The sequence below is a fragment of the Monomorium pharaonis genome, unplaced genomic scaffold (genome assembly GCF_013373865.1).
Source record: "Monomorium pharaonis isolate MP-MQ-018 unplaced genomic scaffold, ASM1337386v2 scaffold_323, whole genome shotgun sequence".
In the NCBI taxonomy this organism is placed as follows: Eukaryota; Metazoa; Arthropoda; class Insecta; order Hymenoptera; family Formicidae; genus Monomorium; species Monomorium pharaonis.
This window is the reverse complement of record NW_023415608.1, coordinates 3,424-27,111: the sequence shown is the minus strand read 5'-3', so window position 1 is coordinate 27,111 and position 23,688 is coordinate 3,424. Positions and strand designations below refer to the sequence as shown.

At 36.7% G+C, this 23,688-nt stretch overlaps 1 protein-coding gene and 1 pseudogene across 2 annotated transcripts; one reads left to right on the top strand and one right to left on the bottom strand.

The window, feature by feature from the left end:
* The first annotated feature begins 474 nt into the window (after positions 1–474).
* LOC118648256 lies at positions 475–5,847 on the top strand (annotated as a pseudogene).
* A 1,017-nt stretch (positions 5,848–6,864) lies between these two features.
* Positions 6,865–23,442, bottom strand: LOC105838018 (sialin). 2 transcript variants are annotated; one of them, XM_012683271.3, is made up of 10 exons: positions 23,161–23,442; positions 22,199–22,429; positions 21,044–21,249; positions 20,541–20,762; positions 20,316–20,400; positions 19,945–20,111; positions 19,515–19,664; positions 19,132–19,264; positions 18,301–18,554; positions 6,865–7,355 (listed from the first exon to the last, which is right to left on the bottom strand). In XM_012683271.3, the coding sequence occupies exons 2-10, from the start codon at positions 22,281–22,283 to the stop codon at positions 7,062–7,064; spliced, it is 1,596 nt and encodes a 531-aa protein (XP_012538725.1). In that variant the 5' UTR covers positions 22,284–22,429; positions 23,161–23,442; the 3' UTR covers positions 6,865–7,061. The 2 variants fall into 2 exon arrangements, with proteins under 2 accessions (XP_012538725.1, XP_012538726.1); XM_012683272.3 differs by lacking the exon at positions 22,199–22,429 and having other exon boundaries at positions 23,161–23,437.
* Between the last annotated feature and the right edge of the window lie 246 nt (positions 23,443–23,688).

The following is a 23,688-nucleotide window of genomic DNA, read 5'->3' as shown; positions in this document are numbered from 1 at the left end:
GGTGCGCCGGTGGAAGGGGCGCGGCGGTGGTTGCCTATTGTGTCACCTATATATAACGGCCCCGACACCCCACGCCGTATTAAGAACATTCACCGCATCCGCGGTAACATGGTTTCCAGTTCCAACAAGGTATATACCTAATATACCGCGCCGAGATACTCCGAGCGTTGGCGCGAGTGCGCGAGTATACGTGGCTCACGTGTTCGGTGCCCGCGGAGAGAAAGAGAGCGAAAGATCAATTTCAAGCCGCTATATCAATCTAAATGCGAGTGCGCTTGGCTCTAAAAACGTTCCGATACTTTTCGCGAAGCCCGAGCGATATTGGTGCCCCGTGGGAAAGTGCAGCACGCCTCGACGAAAACGATTCGCACGCGAACGTTTCGCGTCTCGCCCATACGGCCCTCGAGATTTATTCCGAAGTAAAACGCTTTAGGACGCGAAAACGTCGTACCAGAGTGACAAGTGCATCATTATGTGAACGTGAATTGCGCGCATTGCGAGAGTATTTTCCATTTTGAATATGTCAGACGTCGAGTAAGTTAATGACGCGCAATTTTCCCGTCGCGCGTAAATCCAAGTTTGTCGTTTCAGAATTCATTACGCGATTTTTCGCACCATTTTCACGATGCCATCGTCGCGCGTCCCGCCTACGTTCTTGTTACTGCGTTTTTCTTCATAGAGAAAATATCGTCTTTCCTTTTAAGATGACGCCATGGCTGATGGCATTCTTCTGCCTGGCGACCGCGGGCTGCTCGAACGTCACGGACCAGCAGACGTCGGAAAACGCATCATGATCACCAAGTGGCGATCTTGAAACAGATCAGAAAGGTGAACGAAGACGGCTCTTACACGTACGGCTATGAAGCCGGCGATGGATCATTCAAGGTAATTACGTGCGTAACTACTTAAGCGCGGCGTAATGTAACCGCGCCTATCGCCTATTTTTTCATCATCATAAATTACAGCGCACAAGTTCCCACAGTATCGATTATTAATTTGCCAGAACAGTTCTTTTTCTAATTATATTTAAAATAGCGATGAGTGCTCAGCAAACAATGCCAATGGCAGGATTAATCATATCAATTAATAATAACTTAAAAATAAAAAAAAATATTACAATTATAGACTTGTACATAACTCTGTTATATCATCTTATTTATGATTTCATATATGTAAAATTAAAAGAGTTTTCTATAGTATTTATATTAAATTAACAGATGGAATATTAAATTTAAATTACCATTTGGATGTACTGTCATTTAAATAGATCTTATAGTTAGATTATATTTATTATATACATTTAAAATTATTCAATTAAAATATTTTTTATTTTAATTATGCCATATGCATTGACAAAAAAATTAATTTATCCGCTCAAGATTTACAGTTAGGTTCGCGATAATTTCGCGAGGGATTGAACGACATAATACTTGCCTGTCAGGTCGAGAGTCGCGATGTTCTGGGCAACATTAAAGGGCACGTTCGGCTTCGTCGACGCCGACGGCGAGATAAAGAGAGTCTCGTACTCCTCGTCGAATGGGACGGGCTTTAAAGCAACCACCATGTCGCCGTTGCAGGAACACGTGTCCGTCGTGCAAAGTATACCGCGCGTCAACCGTACGTCAACCACGAAAAGACCGAGCATCGGTACGCCACGACAACGGAGTCTTCGACCAGGCCGTCATTGTTAAAGTCAATTCCTCGAACGAGGAAACGACTACGACCACCACGACGACCACGAGCACCACTACGGAAGCGCCGAAGACGATATTCGGGCACTACTTGAAGGGCACGGCAAAGAGCAGGCCGCGCTTCGTCATCAACGGGCAACAGAGACCGATCGTTATAGAGGAAGACACCGAAGACGAGGACTCGCAAATCAATCGACCCAGTGCGGACTACAAAGACGGCGCCTATCGAAGATTAATCTTTGCCAAGAGACCGATCGAGCATAGCCTCCCGCCAATCTCTGAGGATTTCGTGGAGAAGGAAGACGAGGCTAAGATCACAACGGGAAACACCTTGAGGAGGCAGTGCACGACGAGACAACCAAATCGAATCGGCATTGCTGATGAGGGGGACGATCATTCCGACGTTTACGGGGGATCCTTGTCCACGACGCGTCCCTTGTTCACTACGACGGCTCCATCGCGAGTACTCCAGAGGGTTTCCAGTACTTCACGCACAGAACGGCCAAAGTTCTACGTCAATCGTCAGGAGAACTTGGGGGCGGGTGGTCGATTCAACAGCCCGAAATACGACGATTCCCGAGTCTACGAGACGGAGACAAAGTCCACGCCTCAGGAAGAGCGCACGACAACCCAGCAGATCCTGCTTCGCAGTTCTACGGCCAGGGTACCGACCGAGTCTACGTCGACCCGGGACTACGTCAGACAGAGCACCGAGCCTGTCTTCGTGAGACAGCAACCCGAGCAGTATCTGCGGGAACTGCCGCCTAGGATACTCGTCCCGTCCCAACAGGGCAATCTCGAGGATGACGGAAGCGTTTACAGAGCGATACCGATCGGTAGGACTCTTATTACGACCTCCGTCGAATCATCAGCCGGTCCTACTCGTCATCCACGACGGATGCCAATGTTCATTATCTGACGGAGAATCCTCTACCCGATCCCGAGGATGAGGCGCGAATCGCGATGAACTATATGCGTCCGCGTCCCGTGCGGCCGCTAATCTATCCGGACCCCGAGCAGAGAGCACGGCCGATCCTGCGACCAATTCCGAGTCCAGTAGCTCCTGACGACAGAGAATACAAGCGACCACGCCCGAGTATCCAGGTTACCGGACTGGCGCCCTGCCGCTGCCTCCGGAACCGCCAAACCCGATCGCGCCGCCTCTCAGCCGACGAGACTTTCAGATGTTGCTGAGGAGGCTGCTGGTGAGCCAATACGGCGTGCAAGCCCTGTCATACCCAAAGAGCTTCCTCGAGGACGCTCTGTACGACCAGCAGCCGTATCCTTCGTACCCAGCGGGCTATCAGGCGCCGCTTCCAAGACCCGAAATCGCATCGCAAATCGCATATGATCAACAGGCGCAGTACGGTGACCGAGTGGCCCTGAGACGTCCGGTGTATCCCCGGGCTCTGAGCCCGCTCTATCATCCTCAGTACGACGATTACCACGACAGATATCCCAAGAGAGTGTACAGGCAGAAGTTCTACACGCAGGACGTAGCCGACGACGGGGACGAGATTTTACCAGCACATATCAGGGAAGCTTTGTTGCTGCGAATGGTCAACCTAGTGATCAAACACTGACCGATCGACGATGGTCCCGACAACCGTGATGGCCACCACGACGCCCGCATCGAGATACAGAAAAACAGGCCCAGTCAGGAGCGTGCAGATTATTACGGATGACGAGGAGGAGGAAAAGGACATGAGGAAAAAGATGTAACACAGCGACGAGTGAATTAGAAATAGTTAGGAATTACGAAGAAGTATTACTCGTTGCAGGTATAAAGTACGAGTTAAATTATTGTAGAATATTGACTAATTGTTAAGGATTTCTTTTTTTACCAAGAGAGGAGTTCGACGGAAGTTAACGAATTTGCTTTCGGCAGTATATCTTTAGATACGTTCATTTCTATCATTACTAATTATCCTGGAACGTAATCGAATTCTCACGACGATATATTTAGGCATGACGAAGCGGGGCTTACGTCAACGGTAACCTTTTTTTTTTTTGTAGTGGACGAACGGATACGTCCATCGACGTGCAAGGACCAATGTCTTACACGCAACATACGCATTCGTGTCGTTAATGAATCGAGACGATTTCGCGAAAGGGAAATCGTTGGTGCGCAGCCCGACCGATTTTCCGCACGATAGCTCCCCGACATCTGTTGACGCCCATATTTATGTGCATTAGAGTAGGTGCATCAGTGTACGATCGACGAAAAAATATCATTGGATAATTAAATTTCTTTCCTAACTGTAAGATACGATATTCTCATGCAGGTTTTATCTGTCAGGTATCGCATGAAATTTTTCTCACGCTGCTGGGATTTGCGTCAAAATCATGTCGTTTTAAATTAACAATGAGGGAAGAGTGTTGAAATAATAAAGTCACCAGGGAAAATGGCATTCCATAAACGACAGCTTTAACTTACAATGCTAATAATATTATAACAAAGCAGTTTTGGAAAATAAGCCTATTTGTAATACATCAATATAGTTTAATTTAAACTTAATTTATAACTTTCTATTTTTTCCAATTCTAAGAATTAAAAAAAGACGAAGTTAAACTAAGTTTAAAGTTAAATTATATTGGATATACGAAGCAAAAAGCCCACTAAACACAAAATCATTACTATACTTAGTATAATATACTATGTTGTCAACAAGTCAATAACACGTAATGTTTTCGTTTAATATGTATACAACAATATAAACAAATTCTGGTCCTAACTTGGAGATAATGTTGTTAAAATTTCAACAATGTTTCGAAAAAAATTATCATTAAATGATTTTCCTAAAATGTTTATACAATATTATTTTTAAAATGTCTTAATCTCTTGGAAGCAAAAAAAAAAACATTAAGACCTTCGTTGGTCAGCGTTTAATCATCGATGCATCGATCTATCCTGAGCGAATTGATCGAAAGAAATCTATCATACAAGATAATCCTCCATTTAAAAACGCGACGGACAGCACGGACCAGCAAGAGCTCTATAGACCCTAAGGCATCTCTAGCGTACTCCCTGCTTACGACTGTAAATACGGCGTTACGTAAGAGAGACTAGTGTGATATATATACGCATCGAAATAAAGAAAGAGTCGGACGGTAGACGCCAAGGCGTTGTGTTGTGAGAACTCATTTCATAAGTCCCTGAGAGTCGGCGTTACCGGGAAAGAATAGTAGTAACGCGTCTACACTGCCGGTAATTAGCGTCGCGCGTTGCGACATTCCGCGCCCGGTCGGGTCTCTCTACGCGCGAATATGTGGCCGCGAGGGCGTAGAGATTATGCGATCTCGCGGCGCGATTTCCACGCATTCGGGAGAGCCCGCTCCGTTGTCTGCGAACGAATTTCTTTTGTCGCGGAAAAAAAAAGCGTTACGCGCGCGCGACACACGACGCAAAATGTCTCACGCGTATGTACCCGAACGCGAGAGGAACGTGAGAAGCGGAACAATCGCGAACGATGAACGTTCGATTTGCACAAGTGGCGACACAGCAAAAGGCGAATCAATTGAATGTTAAACAAACAAAAAAAAGTATCAATGGGAACGAACTCATTAGTCCTCGTGTGCAAATCATTAATTCATCAGACGGAGTAAATTACTGTTTGAAAAGTAAATTAAAATTTAATTACTTTAATTCGCTTTATCTGACAAGATTAATTGCAGTAATTTGATGCTTCGATAGCCATGGCTGGTTATCGCTGATTAATTGATTCGAGTAATCAAAGTAACAAACGGGCACTACAAAGAAGAATATTAAACAAATCTATTTTAAAATTCTCGGAGTTTTGTTTGTACAAAATGTATCAGTGCCAGTTACTGATATGCGAAATAAAGCACATAGTAATCGCAATGCCAATATTGACTCAACGCCCTGCTCGAGAATGTCGGTCGAACGAGTTCCGGCGTGAAAAAGTAACGTGCGAAATGTTTCAATTCACGGCGAACGGCAGGCTATTTTCCGCGGTTGTCTAAAGAGTGCCCTGAATTTTCCATGCGCACCGGATATGCACGCGTGCATTTGAAAGGCCGTCGTTAGGACGCGGAGACACTTGCCGCAGCGCGGACAGCGATCTTGCACATGTCTTCCGGTATACACTGAATAAAAAATTATGTAAATTTATGTAAATAATATTTGTACAACTACACAATTTTTAACGGAAATGTATAAAAATTTTTTAATATTTTTATCTCTAATTGTGCAAATATAATTTTTCATCTAATATAAGAATATTGCACAATTACACACAGAAAAATATAAACTTATGAATTATTTAAAATAGGTAATACTTATTCAATTCAAGTACATCTTTTTGTAAAAATTTATTTTAAGTAAATCTGACTTGTTTCAAGTAAATGATAAGTATATATTTTAAGACTTCGTCAAAGAGATATTTTTTGCAAAGATAACCATTAAAAGAAAACTAAAAAATTAGAAATTGCATTTCTCAGTATAAGAGTACATTTCTCTGTATGTAGAGATAAAAAGCTTGGTGTACTCCACTATTGTGTAATTTTTATATATACTATTTATGTAATTTTGCCTACTTTTTTATTGTATATGCGTCGGAGCCGCATTTTCGCGATTAAATCAGCGGCGATTCGTAAGATTACCTAATTGGAGCGCCCGTCGGGCGCATCCGCCCCGACCAAGTTCTCTCGCTTTTCTTCGAGGAGGTAGAAAGTCGTCGCGGAGGACACAGGACTCGTGTGCCTCGCGCAGAAACGCGCGTAATGCGTAGATTTGTATGCGACATGCTAGGAAACAGCGCGAGCGGAGAAAATCGCGGGTCGGATGAGAAACAGATTCAGAACTCGCTTCAACAATGGTCGAAAGCGAGTGTAATCCGAGAGACAAAGGGGACGCTTAACCCGAATGATTTGTCCCGTCGTGTCACCTGGAATTTCCGGGCGCGCGCGTCGACATTTTTATCAGCTATCGACTTTCTACGAGTCAAATTATATCAGTCGGCGGAATCTGCCTGTTATTATTCACGGCATTGTTTCGCAACGATTTTATCTGGAGCAATCTCAATTTCGCGAAATCCAAACGACAACTCGTAACAGCAATATTAAACATTTCCGTAAAAAGTACATCCTAATAAAACGTTTAGACATTTAGTTTTTCGAGTGTTTGTTGTTGCATAAAGTTCCTCGAAGACAATTTGTCGTAATCGTATAAACGTTTATTCTTATTCTTAAACCTTATATACATTCAGAATTGTTAATCGCGTGTGCATTTGCACTATGTTTACTGTACACGGGGGAAGAGGGGGAGGAGAGGGAGAGAGGATAGAATATCCTTGGCGCAAGATGAGGCATGAAAATAGCACAAAGAATTGGCACGAGGGCGCTCAAGATTTAATTGGAGGCCACCGAGATCTTCGAGTGAATGGACGACGAGCGAGGCACGTTCTTCAGGCTCTCGACGTCGTCCTCGAGTGCATAGGGCACGAAGGGCTCGGTTTGCACACCCACGTCCTCGTGATCGAGCTCCAGCGTGTCCTGCTCGTAGATTACATCGTGACTCCGCGGTCTCGCCACGGATGGAATCCACGGTTGCGGAACGCCTTTGCCGAGCGCCAGAAAAACCGCAGCGGTCGTCAGCAGGACGACGGAGGCGACCCCGAACACTAGTCGCCAAGAGCCAGCGATCTGAAACGGATGGCAAATTGCACAAACGCGAGAACTTCTGATAAAATGCAAAACTAAACAAATATTTAAAAAAATTTCAATAATACCATGAAGTCCACGAATAATAAAAATTATATTGCATGAAATTTTTAACATGCAATTTCGATACTTAATTTTTTATAAGAAAAGAATATAAAAATAAAATTTCATATTTTTCCATTTATACTTATGTTAACAAGTTTCTTGCATACCAAGAATTTAAATAATAAAATAAAAAAACCAATTTAAAAAATAATTTTGCTAAAGTATTTAAATATTTAACTGGATACAGAGATAAAGTAATTTTGTTAGATCATCAAAATAATTACGTAGAAAGCTCAAACTTGTTATTCATCATACTTGAATATCCTTTATATTTATTCTAATAGCTCAACAAAATTATTTTCAGGTCTGTATCTAGTTAAATTTTTAGCAAAACTATTCTGTGTATGTGTATGTGTGTGTAAATATCTTCTTTTAGTTCAGAATTCAAAATGCTGTGTTCCGCGTTTTTATTTGAAAATAACACAAATAAAGCGAAAAATGATTAATAATTAATAATTATTTAAATGCACAAAAAATAGTTTTAAATTTACAATCATTGTCTCATAACACAAGCAAAATACAAAAAATTTTTTTAAGAATTTGATAACTTTAAGCGGGCATAACTTATTTGTGTAAAGAAATTTTGCATAGTTTTATTAAGAAAAATATACTTCCATTAATTTAATAAAAAAAAACTTTTATTACGTTGAGAAAAAATTTTTGAATAAAATATAATAATGAAATTCTAATCAAGAATAAAAATTTTTTAATACTGTTATTATTACCAAAACAAATATGTGCGTCCTTTAGACTATTACTAGAACACAACAATGCGCGCGCTTCGCGCGCGCCACTTAGCATTTTTATATTGAACATTGCACTTTTTTTTCTTCAGTAATATTACTCTCACACACTTTATCATATTTAATGCCCTTCTCTATCTCACGCTCCTTCTCCCCCTCTCTAAATTACTAATTATATTATTAATGATATTAATTATATTATTTTCATATTGTTCAATTTACTCTTACATTTTACTTTCTTATTTAATCCTCGTCTTTATCTCTCACGCTTTCCCACTCTCCACCCTACGCCCCTCTCTCTCTCTCTAAACACAAATTAGTAATTATATTATATTTTCAAGTTTTTTAATATCACTCTTACATACTTTCACTCCATACTTAATCCCCTTTAAATAAATTAAAAATTATAATATATTATATGTAATGTTACCTGTTAATTTTCAATCAATTTTCAAAACTTTCACTTTCTGGCAAACTCTTTAGAAAATTATTGTACGCGTCCGGAACTATATGAAAACTGCGTTAAAATAAATAAATCTGTCGATATTCAATAAGCACTTCACGTCCAGCTTTCAAAGTTCAAGTTTTTCGAGTAAAATAATTGTTTAAAACATGTTTTAATTAATTATATTACCGGAACTTCTTAGAAACTTATTGTACGCGTCCGAAACTATATGAGAATTGCGTTGAAATAAATAGAACTGTCGATATTTAAATAACATCTCACGTTTAGCCCACAAAATTCAAGTTTATCGGGCAAAATAATATTTTAATAAATGTTTTAATTAATTATATCACCGTAACTCTTTAGAAAATTACTGTTCGCGTCCAGAATTATATGAAAACTGCGTTAAAATAAATAGATCTGTCGATATTCGATTAGCACTTGACGTGTAGCCTTAGAAATTCAAGTTTTTCGGGCAAAATAATTGTTTAAAAAATGTTCTAATTAATTATATCACCTGAACTTTATAGAAACATATTGTACGCGTCCCGAACTATATGAAAATTGCGTTAAAATAAATAGATCTGTCGATATTCGATTAGCACTTGACGTGTAGCCTTAAAAATTCAAGTTTTTCGGGCAAAATAATTGTTTAAAAAATGTTCTAATTAATTATATCACCTGAACTTTATAGAAACATATTGTACGCGTCCCGAACTATATGAAAATTGCGTTAAAATAAATAGATCTGTCGATATTCAATTAGCACTTGACGTGTAGCCTCAGAAATTCAAGTTTTTTGGGCAAAATAATTGTTTAAAAAATGTTTTAATTAATTATAACACCTGAACTCTATAGAAACATATTGCACGCGTCCCGAACTATATGAGAATTACGTTAAAATAAATAGATCTGTCGATATTCGATTAGCACTTGACGTGTAGCCTTAAAAATTCAAGTTTTTCGGGCAAAATAATTGTTTAAAAAATGTTTTAATTAATTATAACACCTGAACTCTATAGAAACATATTGTACGCGTCCCGAACAATATGAGAATTACGTTAAAATAAATAGATCTGTCGATATTCGATTAGCACTTGACGTGTAGCCTTAGAAATTCAAGTTTTTCGGGCAAAATAATTGTTTAAAAAATGTTCTAATTAATTATATCACCTAAACATTATAGAAACATATTGTACGCGTCCCGAACTATATGAAAATTGCGTTAAAATAAATAGATCTGTCGATATTCGATTAGCACTTGACGTGTAGCCTTAGAAATTCAAGTTTTTCGGGCAAAATAATTGTTTAAAAAATGTTCTAATTAATTATATCACCTGAACTTTATAGAAACATATTGTACGCGTCCCGAACTATATGAAAATTGCGTTAAAATAAATAGATCTGTCAATATTCGATTAGCACTTGACGTGTAGCCTTAGAAATTCAAGTTTTTCGGGCAAAATAATTGTTTAAAAAATGTTCTAATTAATTATATCACCTAAACATTATAGAAACATATTGTACGCGTCCCGAACTATATGAAAATTGCGTTAAAATAAATAGATCTGTCGATATTCGATTAGCACTTGACGTGTAGCCTTAGAAATTCAAGTTTTTCGGGCAAAATAATTGTTTAAAAAATGTTCTAATTAATTATATCACCTAAACATTATAGAAACATATTGTACGCGTCCCGAACTATATGAAAATTGCGTTAAAATAAATAGATCTGTCGATATTCGATTAGCACTTGACGTGTAGCCTTAGAAATTCAAGTTTTTCGGGCAAAATAATTGTTTAAAAATGTTCTAATTAATTATATCACCTGATTTTTATAGAAACATATTGAACGCGTCCCGAACTATATGAAAACTGCGTTAAAATAAATAGATCTGTCGATATTCAATTAGCACTTGGCGTGTAGCCTTAGAAATTCAAGTTTTTCGGGCAAAATAATTGTTTAAAAAATGTTTTAATTAATTATAACACCTGAACTCTATAGAAACATATTGTACGCGTCCCGAACAATATGAGAATTACGTTAAAATAAATAGATCTGTCGATATTCGATTAGCACTTGACGTGTAGCCTTAGAAATTCAAGTTTTTCGGGCAAAATAATTGTTTAAAAAATGTTCTAATTAATTATATCACCTAAACATTATAGAAACATATTGTACGCGTCCCGAACTATATGAAAATTGCGTTAAAATAAATAGATCTGTCGATATTCGATTAGCACTTGACGTGTAGCCTTAGAAATTCAAGTTTTTCGGGCAAAATAATTGTTTAAAAAATGTTCTAATTAATTATATCACCTGAACTTTATAGAAACATATTGTACGCGTCCCGAACTATATGAAAATTGCGTTAAAATAAATAGATCTGTCAATATTCGATTAGCACTTGACGTGTAGCCTTAGAAATTCAAGTTTTTCGGGCAAAATAATTGTTTAAAAAATGTTCTAATTAATTATATCACCTAAACATTATAGAAACATATTGTACGCGTCCCGAACTATATGAAAATTGCGTTAAAATAAATAGATCTGTCGATATTCGATTAGCACTTGACGTGTAGCCTTAGAAATTCAAGTTTTTCGGGCAAAATAATTGTTTAAAAAATGTTCTAATTAATTATATCACCTAAACATTATAGAAACATATTGTACGCGTCCCGAACTATATGAAAATTGCGTTAAAATAAATAGATCTGTCGATATTCGATTAGCACTTGACGTGTAGCCTTAGAAATTCAAGTTTTTCGGGCAAAATAATTGTTTAAAAATGTTCTAATTAATTATATCACCTGATTTTTATAGAAACATATTGAACGCGTCCCGAACTATATGAAAACTGCGTTAAAATAAATAGATCTGTCGATATTCAATTAGCACTTGGCGTGTAGCCTTAGAAATTCAAGTTTTTCGGGCAAAATAATTGTTTAAAAAATGTTTTAATTAATTATAACACCTGAACTCTATAGAAACATATTGTACGCGTCCCGAACAATATGAGAATTACGTTAAAATAAATAGATCTGTCGATATTCGATTAGCACTTGACGTGTAGCCTTAGAAATTCAAGTTTTTCGGGCAAAATAATTGTTTAAAAAATGTTCTAATTAATTATATCACCTAAACATTATAGAAACATATTGTACGCGTCCCGAACTATATGAAAATTGCGTTAAAATAAATAGATCTGTCGATATTCGATTAGCACTTGACGTGTAGCCTTAGAAATTCAAGTTTTTCGGGCAAAATAATTGTTTAAAAAATGTTCTAATTAATTATATCACCTGATTTTTATAGAAACATATTGTACGCGTCCCGAACTATATGAAAATTGCGTTAAAATAAATAGATCTGTCGATATTCGATTAGCACTTGACGTGTAGCCTCAGAAATTCAAGTTTTTTGGGCAAAATAATTGTTTAAAAAATGTTTTATTTAATTATAACACCTGAACTCTGTAGAAACATATTGTACGCGTCCCGAACAATATGAGAATTACGTTAAAATAAATAGATCTGTCGATATTCGATTAGCACTTGACGTGTAGCCTTAGAAATTCAAGTTTTTCGGGCAAAATAATTGTTTAAAAAATGTTCTAATTAATTATATCACCTGATTTTTATAGAAACATATTGTACGCGTCCCGAACTATATGAAAATTGCGTTAAAATAAATAGATCTGTCGATATTCGATTAGCACTTGACGTGTAGCCTCAGAAATTCAAGTTTTTTGGGCAAAATAATTGTTTAAAAAATGTTTTAATTAATTATAACACCTGAACTCTATAGAAACATATTGTACGCGTCCCGAACAATATGAGAATTACGTTAAAATAAATAGATCTGTCAATATTCGATTAGCACTTGACGTGTAGCCTTAGAAATTCAAGTTTTTCGGGCAAAATAATTGTTTAAAAAATGTTCTAATTAATTATATCACCTAAACATTATAGAAACATATTGTACGCGTCCCGAACAATATGAGAATTACGTTAAAATAAATAGATCTGTCGATATTCGATTAGCACTTGACGTGTAGCCTTAGAAATTCAAGTTTTTCGGGCAAAATAATTGTTTAAAAAATGTTCTAATTAATTATATCACCTAAACATTATAGAAACATATTGTACGCGTCCCGAACTATATGAAAATTGCGTTAAAATAAATAGATCTGTCGATATTCGATTAGCACTTGACGTGTAGCCTTAGAAATTCAAGTTTTTCGGGCAAAATAATTGTTTAAAAAATGTTCTAATTAATTATATCACCTAAACTTTATAGAAACATATTGTACGCGTCCCGAACTATATGAAAATTGCGTTAAAATAAATAGATCTGTCGATATTCAATTAGCACTTGACGTGTAGCCTCAGAAATTCAAGTTTTTTGGGCAAAATAATTGTTTAAAAAATGTTTTAATTAATTATAACACCTGAACTCTATAGAAACATATTGTACGCGTCCCGAACAATATGAGAATTACGTTAAAATAAATAGATCTGTCGATATTCGATTAGCACTTGACGTGTAGCCTTAGAAATTCAAGTTTTTCGGGCAAAATAATTGTTTAAAAAATGTTCTAATTAATTATATCACCTAAACATTATAGAAACATATTGTACGCGTCCCGAACTATATGAAAATTGCGTTAAAATAAATAGATCTGTCGATATTCGATTAGCACTTGACGTGTAGCCTTAGAAATTCAAGTTTTTCGGGCAAAATAATTGTTTAAAAAATGTTCTAATTAATTATATCACCTGAACTTTATAGAAACATATTGTACGCGTCCCGAACTATATGAAAATTGCGTTAAAATAAATAAATCTGTCAATATTCGATTAGCACTTGACGTGTAGCCTTAGAAATTCAAGTTTTTCGGGCAAAATAATTGTTTAAAAAATGTTCTAATTAATTATATCACCTAAACATTATAGAAACATATTGTACGCGTTCCGAACTATATGAAAATTGCGTTAAAATAAATAGATCTGTCGATATTCGATTAGCACTTGACGTGTAGCCTTAGAAATTCAAGTTTTTCGGGCAAAATAATTGTTTAAAAAATGTTCTAATTAATTATATCACCTGATTTTTATAGAAACATATTGAACGCGTCCCGAACTATATGAAAACTGCGTTAAAATAAATAGATCTGTCGATATTCAATTAGCACTTGGCGTGTAGCCTTAGAAATTCAAGTTTTTCGGGCAAAATAATTGTTTAAAAAATGTTCTAATTAATTATATCACCTGATTTTTATAGAAACATATTGTACGCGTCCCGAACTATATGAAAATTGCGTTAAAATAAATAGATCTGTCGATATTCGATTAGCACTTGACGTGTAGCCTCAGAAATTCAAGTTTTTTGGGCAAAATAATTGTTTAAAAAATGTTTTATTTAATTATAACACCTGAACTCTGTAGAAACATATTGTACGCGTCCCGAACAATATGAGAATTACGTTAAAATAAATAGATCTGTCGATATTCGATTAGCACTTGACGTGTAGCCTTAGAAATTCAAGTTTTTCGGGCAAAATAATTGTTTAAAAAATGTTCTAATTAATTATATCACCTGATTTTTATAGAAACATATTGTACGCGTCCCGAACTATATGAAAATTGCGTTAAAATAAATAGATCTGTCGATATTCGATTAGCACTTGACGTGTAGCCTCAGAAATTCAAGTTTTTTGGGCAAAATAATTGTTTAAAAAATGTTTTAATTAATTATAACACCTGAACTCTATAGAAACATATTGTACGCGTCCCGAACAATATGAGAATTACGTTAAAATAAATAGATCTGTCAATATTCGATTAGCACTTGACGTGTAGCCTTAGAAATTCAAGTTTTTCGGGCAAAATAATTGTTTAAAAAATGTTCTAATTAATTATATCACCTAAACATTATAGAAACATATTGTACGCGTCCCGAACAATATGAGAATTACGTTAAAATAAATAGATCTGTCGATATTCGATTAGCACTTGACGTGTAGCCTTAGAAATTCAAGTTTTTCGGGCAAAATAATTGTTTAAAAAATGTTCTAATTAATTATATCACCTAAACATTATAGAAACATATTGTACGCGTCCCGAACTATATGAAAATTGCGTTAAAATAAATAGATCTGTCGATATTCGATTAGCACTTGACGTGTAGCCTTAGAAATTCAAGTTTTTCGGGCAAAATAATTGTTTAAAAAATGTTCTAATTAATTATATCACCTAAACATTATAGCAACATATTGTACGCGTCCCGAACTATATGAAAATTGCGTTAAAATAAATAGATCTGTCGATATTCGATTAGCACTTGACGTGTAGCCTTAGAAATTCAAGTTTTTCGGGCAAAATAATTGTTTAAAAAATGTTCTAATTAATTATATCACCTGAACTTTATAGAAACATATTGTACGCGTCCCGAACTATATGAAAATTGCGTTAAAATAAATAAATCTGTCAATATTCGATTAGCACTTGACGTGTAGCCTTAGAAATTCAAGTTTTTCGGGCAAAATAATTGTTTAAAAAATGTTCTAATTAATTATATCACCTAAACATTATAGAAACATATTGTACGCGTTCCGAACTATATGAAAATTGCGTTAAAATAAATAGATCTGTCGATATTCGATTAGCACTTGACGTGTAGCCTTAGAAATTCAAGTTTTTCGGGCAAAATAATTGTTTAAAAAATGTTCTAATTAATTATATCACCTGATTTTTATAGAAACATATTGAACGCGTCCCGAACTATATGAAAACTGCGTTAAAATAAATAGATCTGTCGATATTCAATTAGCACTTGGCGTGTAGCCTTAGAAATTCAAGTTTTTCGGGCAAAATAATTGTTTAAAAAATGTTCTAATTAATTATATCACCTGATTTTTATAGAAACATATTGTACGCGTCCCGAACTATATGAAAATTGCGTTAAAATAAATAGATCTGTCGATATTCGATTAGCACTTGACGTGTAGCCTCAGAAATTCAAGTTTTTTGGGCAAAATAATTGTTTTAAAAAATGTTTTATTTAATTATAACACCTGAACTCTGTAGAAACATATTGTACGCGTCCCGAACAATATGAGAATTACGTTAAAATAAATAAATCTGTCAATATTCGATTAGCACTTGACGTGTAGCCTTAGAAATTCAAGTTTTTCGGGCAAAATAATTGTTTAAAAAATGTTCTAATTAATTATATCACCTAAACATTATAGAAACATATTGTACGCGTTCCGAACTATATGAAAATTGCGTTAAAATAAATAGATCTGTCGATATTCGATTAGCACTTGACGTGTAGCCTTAGAAATTCAAGTTTTTCGGGCAAAATAATTGTTTAAAAAATGTTCTAATTAATTATATCACCTGATTTTTATAGAAACATATTGAACGCGTCCCGAACTATATGAAAACTGCGTTAAAATAAATAGATCTGTCGATATTCAATTAGCACTTGGCGTGTAGCCTTAGAAATTCAAGTTTTTCGGGCAAAATAATTGTTTAAAAAATGTTCTAATTAATTATATCACCTGAACTTTATAGAAACATATTGTACGCGTCCCGAACTATATGAAAATTGCGTTAAAATAAATAGATCTGTCAATATTCGATTAGCACTTGACGTGTAGCCTTAGAAATTCAAGTTTTTCGGGCAAAATAATTGTTTAAAAAATGTTCTAATTAATTATATCACCTAAACATTATAGAAACATATTGTACGCGTCCCGAACTATATGAAAATTGCGTTAAAATAAATAGATCTGTCGATATTCGATTAGCACTTGGCGTGTAGCCTTAGAAATTCAAGTTTTTCGGGCAAAATAATTGTTTATAAAATGTTTTAATTAATTATAACACCTGAACTCTATAGAAACATATTGTACGCGTCCCGAACAATATGAGAATTACGTTAAAATAAATAGATCTGTCGATATTCGATTAGCACTTGACGTGTAGCCTTAGAAATTCAAGTTTTTCGGGCAAAATAATTGTTTAAAAAATGTTCTAATTAATTATATCACCTAAACATTATAGAAACATATTGTACGCGTCCCGAACTATATGAAAATTGCGTTAAAATAAATAGATCTGTCGATATTCGATTAGCACTTGACGTGTAGCCTTAGAAATTCAAGTTTTTCGGGCAAAATAATTGTTTAAAAAATGTTCTAATTAATTATATCACCTGATTTTTATAGAAACATATTGAACGCGTCCCGAACTATATGAAAACTGAGTTAAAATAAATAGATCTGTCGATATTCGATTAGCACTTGACGTGTAGCCTTAGAAATTCAAGTTTTTCGAGCAAAATAATTGTTTAAAAAATGTTTTAATTAATTATAACACCTGAACTGTGTAGAAACATATTGTACGCGTCCCGAACAATATGAGAATTACGTTAAAATAAATAGATCTGTCGATATTCGATTAGCACTTGACGTGTAGCCTTAGAAATTTAAGTTTTTTGAGCAAAATAATTGTTTAAAAAATGTTTTAATTAATTATATCACCTGAACTCTATAGAAACATATTGTACGCGTCCCGAACTATATGAGAATTAGGTTAAAATAAATAGATCTGTCGATATTCGATTAGCACTTGACGTGTAGCCTTCAAAATTCAAGTTTTCCGGGCAAAATAATTTTCAAAAAAATGTTTTTATTAATTATAACACCATAACTTTTTTAAAAACTATTGTACGCGTCCGTATCTATATGGGAACTGCGTTAAAAAAAACAGAACTATCAATATTCAACCAGTATCTCATGTCTGGACCTATAAATATAAGTTTCCCATCTAGATAGTTGTTAAAAAATACTTTTAAAATTTTTAAATTAATTAATTTTGTCTATCTGAGATGCCAGTTACACCAAATCCACGTGCGCAGACGTTAACGCATATATACGTATGTTTTGTAACAAAAAATTATTTTTTCATTAATTTAATCATCAGAACTATTGATAGAACGTCTCTAAATGATAGGACTCTATAGATTTAGTCTTCTCTGTGGTCGTATATTCGAAATACGGTGAGATGCTATTATGTGATTTTGGAAGTTAGCATCTCATTTATAAAATTTTAATTAAAATAGATAATTCAACGGAACTATTGTTGATACCTATCAAGAACTGTAGAACTATGCTGGAGGCAAGTAATTCTGCAGTATTTTTATGAGATGCTAAACTTTGAGATGCTAACTTCACACACGTTTAATCGCGGAAAAGCGACAACAATACTTCAAGAGATGCGAGTATCGATGCCACGCCCTTTTTTAGAAAGGATAATATTGAAATAAAAATATAATTCTGAAATTTAAAATCATAAATAATAAATATTTTATATTCTTGCTTATATATGAAACAATGAGAGTATTGAATTGGTATTAATTTTTTTTGTGCGGAAAATAACGAGAAGCGGACTCACGTAAAACATAGAAAGTAGAAGGAAAGACACACATTCTCGCTAAATCCTCGTTACGCAATCCAACGTCCGTTTAGCGTTCGCGGACGTTACGGAGTTGTTTAACGCGTTACGTTTACGTGGGCGGACAACGCGCGCGCTTGTGTCCAGCGCAGTATTAAACTCGACTTACGGAGCCATGAAGAGCCTGGGTAACGAAGTAATTGGCGGCCAGCAGTCCCGCGGCGCCCAGCGTCGAGCAGAGAGCGCACCCGGCCGCGGCGCAGGCCGGCGATTCCGCGGGTGCGAGATCGGCGATGGCTGCGAGTGCACCGGCCGGCGCGGTACCGGAAACGAGGAGGGCTGCTATCCCCAGCCAGGCGGCACCTAAGGCCTGGCAGCCGGCGTAACCGGCGACGAAGAGGAGGGCCGCGGGGATGAAGTGCGCTGATCACAATTCAATTCGGTATTATTGAGAGTACTGAGGACTGTTACTTGTGGCAATTTGGAAAGAATTTAAAGCTTCAAGGGTTCAAACCTTCCGGAAGTTTGAACCTTCAAATATTGAAAGTTGCGAAAAATAACAGTCCTAGTAGGTAGGTAAAAAACGTCGGAAAGACGCAATTTTCTCGCTGCTTGGGATAAAGCCTTTTAGTTTGTTACTCAACACGTTTAAGACCTTCCATCTTCAATTATCGTAATGAGATCTCGTATAAGCTATTACTCTCAGGGCAAGGCAACACCAACTATCAATTCACCTCGCAGCGTGAAACGAGTAATCTGTAACGCACCGATACCGCGATACTTTTCTACGGCTATAATAACGCCGTTGAATTTCCCATAAATTTTTCACGTTACATTTTTATTATTCAAAGCACTTTCCCTGGAACATTTGCCAAGAATAAAAAGCAAAAAAATTATATCCTTTTATGTAAATTAACTCGACTATTAAAGTGGTTAGAATTCTTGCACGCGTTTTCACATTGTAGACATAATGCCGTTTACAGAGATACACATAACGTACCTGTGTAAACGACCAACTTTCTCGCCGTGGTCGTGGAAACTATTTTAGATTCGCGGACGTGATCTACCAGGAGACCGCAGGTCAGCGCAGCCATGAAGTGACCGATGTGAGGTAACGTGGTCAGCACTGAGTCCTGAATTGAAATTACAATTTAGTAACAAGGCGAGACTTACGAGCTGACAGTAATATCGGTCGGTCCCGGAATTGTACCTCTAACTATTGTAACGTAACATTATTACATGAGGTTTATGCTTCCTCTTTTTATATCTTTTTTTAAAATAATATTTCACACGTTCCTTTTCACTCTGATATTTGTGATACAGTTTTCTAATAATGTTATTATAAATAATAATTAAAATGATAACAAATTTCAGCCAACTTACGTTAGCTGTAGAGAATCCATAAATGAGCTTCAGGTACTTCGTCATGCCGAGTGCGAGTGTCGCGTCGCCCCATTGATTGCCCATCGTCGCTACTGCAGACGCCCAGACGGGTACGGATCTCAACAGTTTTCCCCATGGTATCACAGCTGCCTGTGATAGTTACTCATCTCATGAATATTTAAAAAAAGAAACCGCCTCATAGACTAAGTATACATGTAGTAAATCTTAATTAAGTCAATGCTACAGTCGCGTGACAGGTTTGTTGCAGGTACTAATTAGCAAATGGAAAATTTCTGTATAGAGACTGCATGGCAAGCCTTCAACTATGTGACTCCTTATCAGACTACTAATTATTATCATCCGACTACTTTGATAAACTTCCGAGAGTGTCGCGGGCGCGCTCGCTAAATAAATCGGAAGTGTCGCTTACAGTTGTGTCGTGCTGATAGGACTTCGGCGTGTCCTTAACGAATCGGCCGAAGGCGAAGTACCAGCACAGTGCCAGAAGAACCAGACCGTAGCACAATGAGTCGCGGCCGAACGTTCGCACCACCGCGGTGCCCAGCCATCCGGTGAGACAATAACCCACGCTGACGGCTTAAAGCATGGAAATTAAGGATTAAGTAACTTGGACCATGGGAGCTCTCAGCGAAATATTCTTTAAAATATCCTAAAAGTCGTAGAGTATGCCGTAAAACGTACGTTTTTTTTTCGCTACAAAATTAATGAATGGCTCGAAGGGTTCATTATTCTCTCTTTACTTTTCACTTAAATGCGCTCGTTTGCCAATCCTTAACATACCTGCGTAGCAACTAAAGTACCAGCTTCTATGATTGCTCTTAAACCAGGTCATAGCGAACATGTGAGCAGCGGGCATAGTTGCGCCCTGCAAAAGAGAGGATGTTGCAATGATCCTCGCGCAAATGTTTTCTTTTCTTTTTACGCCGGCGCCGCCGTTTTACGACTCCGCGCAAAATCGTGCTCGCGAATACCGTCTGGCGATAAGGTCCGCGAAAGTCAACTTACGGTGCATAATCCTTGGAACAACCGAAGCGCAACGTGCGACGGTCCGCGCCAGGCAGCAGGTACTAATAGTGACGCTAAGCAGGCGCTAAGAACCGCACGTGAGAACACCATGGAGGGCCCGGATCGGCCCCATACCAGGCAACCACCCAGAATCGGACCGGCAACTTGTCCCCATAAGAACGCCTCGCGCATAATCGATTCCGCTCGCTCTTCCTGCGGCAGCTGTCATACGGAACACGAATTATAAATATCTTTCCGCAACATAGCGGTGCAAGGCATAACTGTTCTCCACTTTGCTGTTACGTTCGCTTCTTAGAATTGCCTGCGAAGACTTGGCAATTCAAATTAATGCAAAACAAAGCTGTCGCATTTACGAGTAGCGTTAGTACCGCTTATAGTTTGCTTTCATATTGGCGAGTGGAAACTTGCTAGACAAATAAAAGTGGGAAGAAGTGCATTTTAGCGTTGAAGCAGCGCGGAGAAACGTGCATATATATATATACCTCCATGAATATAATTTCAAAGTCCTCAGTGCGATTGCGGCTGGTGATGTTGACCAGCATATCGCAGTGCCAAGATGTGTCGATGATGGCATGATTGTCTTTCTGATTCGCCAACAGTGCGACGGAGGAGCTGACTTCGACCGCGCCGCAAAGCGCAAATCCAACTGCGACTAGCGCGGCGACGATGTGTCGCGCTCGTACAGCCGCTAACAAATAACAAATCATTGTGTGATAACATTATAATAACTGCAATTACAATTCAATCGAATCACTAATAAAAATCTAAAAGCTTGCGGTAATAATTTTATATATTTTAATATATTGATAAAGATCACTTAAAAGATTATTTAATGACGACAACCTTGCGTTATTGATAAAAATCATTAGTCACAAATTTTAAACTTTAGTATCGTCAAATTTATAAAAATTCTAAATAAAAATTAATTATTTTATTTATTATTAAAAAAGACTTTCTAAATAATTATTAAATAAAAGCAATACATCTACCTTAATCTGAAATATAAATTAATCTAATTGGATTAATTTAACTAGCAACTTTCACAGGCTCTCTATTATTCTCGGCGAATTAACAATACAATAATAACAAAAAAGTCGTATATGTATGTGTACATATATCCATTATCGTAGTCTTTAAACGTCGAGCACGACAATGTTTGATTTTGATAACTTATTCAAACGACTGGTACGATAGTATCTACGTACAAATTCTAAATTTAAGATACTTGTGACTGGTTCTTTACGAATAAAAATAACACTTGTAAAATGTATATTACACAAAATACATGCAATATTGATCGTAACGATTTTTCGTTTATATTAGTCTTATAATTTCTCATATTTAATTATCAATTCTCAAAAAGATTCTTCTTTTATAAAATTGTAAAAAAATAATTAATTATACAATACACTAAATAAAGTAATATAAATCTATAATATCGATTAATGAAAAGTTGTTTTAAATGCTAGTCTTGTCACTGCGCTGTTCCAATACGCAGCATTCATCCGGAAGTTTTTCCTGTTGAGGTAAGTTGCTTTAAAATTTGATTGCATAGCGTAAAATAGCGTAAAATAAAATTAAGTCTCGCGCGTCCGATGGGAAATGAAATTAATTAGTGTTTAGAATTTTGACGAAACCTCGAACCTCTTGCGCAGCGAGCTTTAGTTGACAACTGCCACGTTTAACGAACTGCACGCTACCTCTCTTGACGAAGTCTGCCATCTCACAGAAGCCAAAAATAATGAGATCGACCGCGACATCTCGTTCTTATCACGTCCGGAGTTTGATTCGCGCACTATCTCTCCACTACTCCGAGTATATTACAGGTGACCTCGACTTTGGCTCGGTGATGCAACGCAAATAGCTGACTTTTCGACAAGACAATGAACGCGTAACGCTATTAATTTCTTCAGTGTGAGCTGAAGGAACAGTGATCTTTAATACTCTCTTTGACGCAACACTAATTTATTTTACGCAAATTACAGATAATGCTAATTTTTTAATGCAGTCGAATATAAATAAAGCCAAGTATGAGAAATGCTAACACCAAATCTGTAATTTCCAATTATATAAACCCTAAGATTTTTAATATAAACAAATTAATTCCGCATTAATACTCGAGTCGAAAATCTGCATGACAAGAACAATTTTTTGTTAAAGTAACAATGAAAAATTTAGTTACATGTATAGATACAGATATGGAAGTTTGTTGAACCATCAAATTAATGATGTAGGACGCTCAACAATGATAAATGTTGCGAAAAGCTTTAATATTCTGGCAACCAGTTTTAATTAAGTATCCTATATATAATTATTCTAAGAGCAAAGTTATTCTCAGAACTGTATCTAGTTAAATTTTTAGATACTTCAGATCTTTTAGAAAAATCATTTTCGTATAGCCAAAGTACCACGCTGACGTTTCACGATACTCCGTATGAATAATTATTAAATTATTCACTTTTCCTTTAACTCGACAAACCTAAAGCGTCGCAAATCGTTAATCATCTCCGGAGTCATTTGCTGCCAATAGTAACGCGTTGAAAATTCCGGAAATCCGGAATTCTCATTACCAAAGGAAGTCGATTGAGGACACACGTACCTTTGACCTCGAGTGCCGCGTGTCTCAGTTGGACACTACCGCGTTTAAGACGAACCAGCGCCGCCATTGTCGTCAAACGAGCTGAATCATCAATTGCGTTTCCATGATACAGAATCGATCCTTGAGGCACATAACATCAAGTCTGTTGATCCTTCCGACCACTTTCCTAACGCGCGAGATTGGCGGAACGCAGCAGCGACGGTGAGTTACGCGAGCCATACTGGTCATCTAGCCGGTGCGAGTGAATGAACATCTCCGTTAACGAGACTTGATACAATAAGTACCTATGCTGGGTCAGCCTTGAAGCACCGCGCGCGAGGCCCGCCTCGTAATATTTTCCCCACGTCAGATCGAGTCGCCGAGCGATATATCGAAACGATAAAGATCTTCAAACGCAGCTGGTTTTTTCCTGGCCTTATCACAATAATCACGACGCTCAAGCAATGACATACCAATGAATACTGTTGAGTGTAATTAATGCAGCATTATTATACACGAGCGCCTTCACATCTTAATCTTCCTATCCGC

What these genes read in the sequence shown, in the direction of transcription:
- LOC105838018 (XM_012683271.3), bottom strand. Translation starts at nt 22,283, where the DNA reads ATGGCAGACTTCGTCAAGAGAGGTAGCGTGCAGTTCGTTAAACGTGGC. An exon ending in CGCTGCGCAAGAGGTTCGAG is followed by an intron (nt 21,250 to 22,198) that starts GTTTCGTCAAAA and finishes GTTATTTGTTAG; the next exon opens with CGGCTGTACGAGCGCGACAC. An exon ending in AAAGTTGGTCGTTTACACAG is followed by an intron (nt 18,555 to 19,131) that starts GTACGTTATGTG and finishes AATTGTGATCAG; the next exon opens with CGCACTTCATCCCCGCGGCC.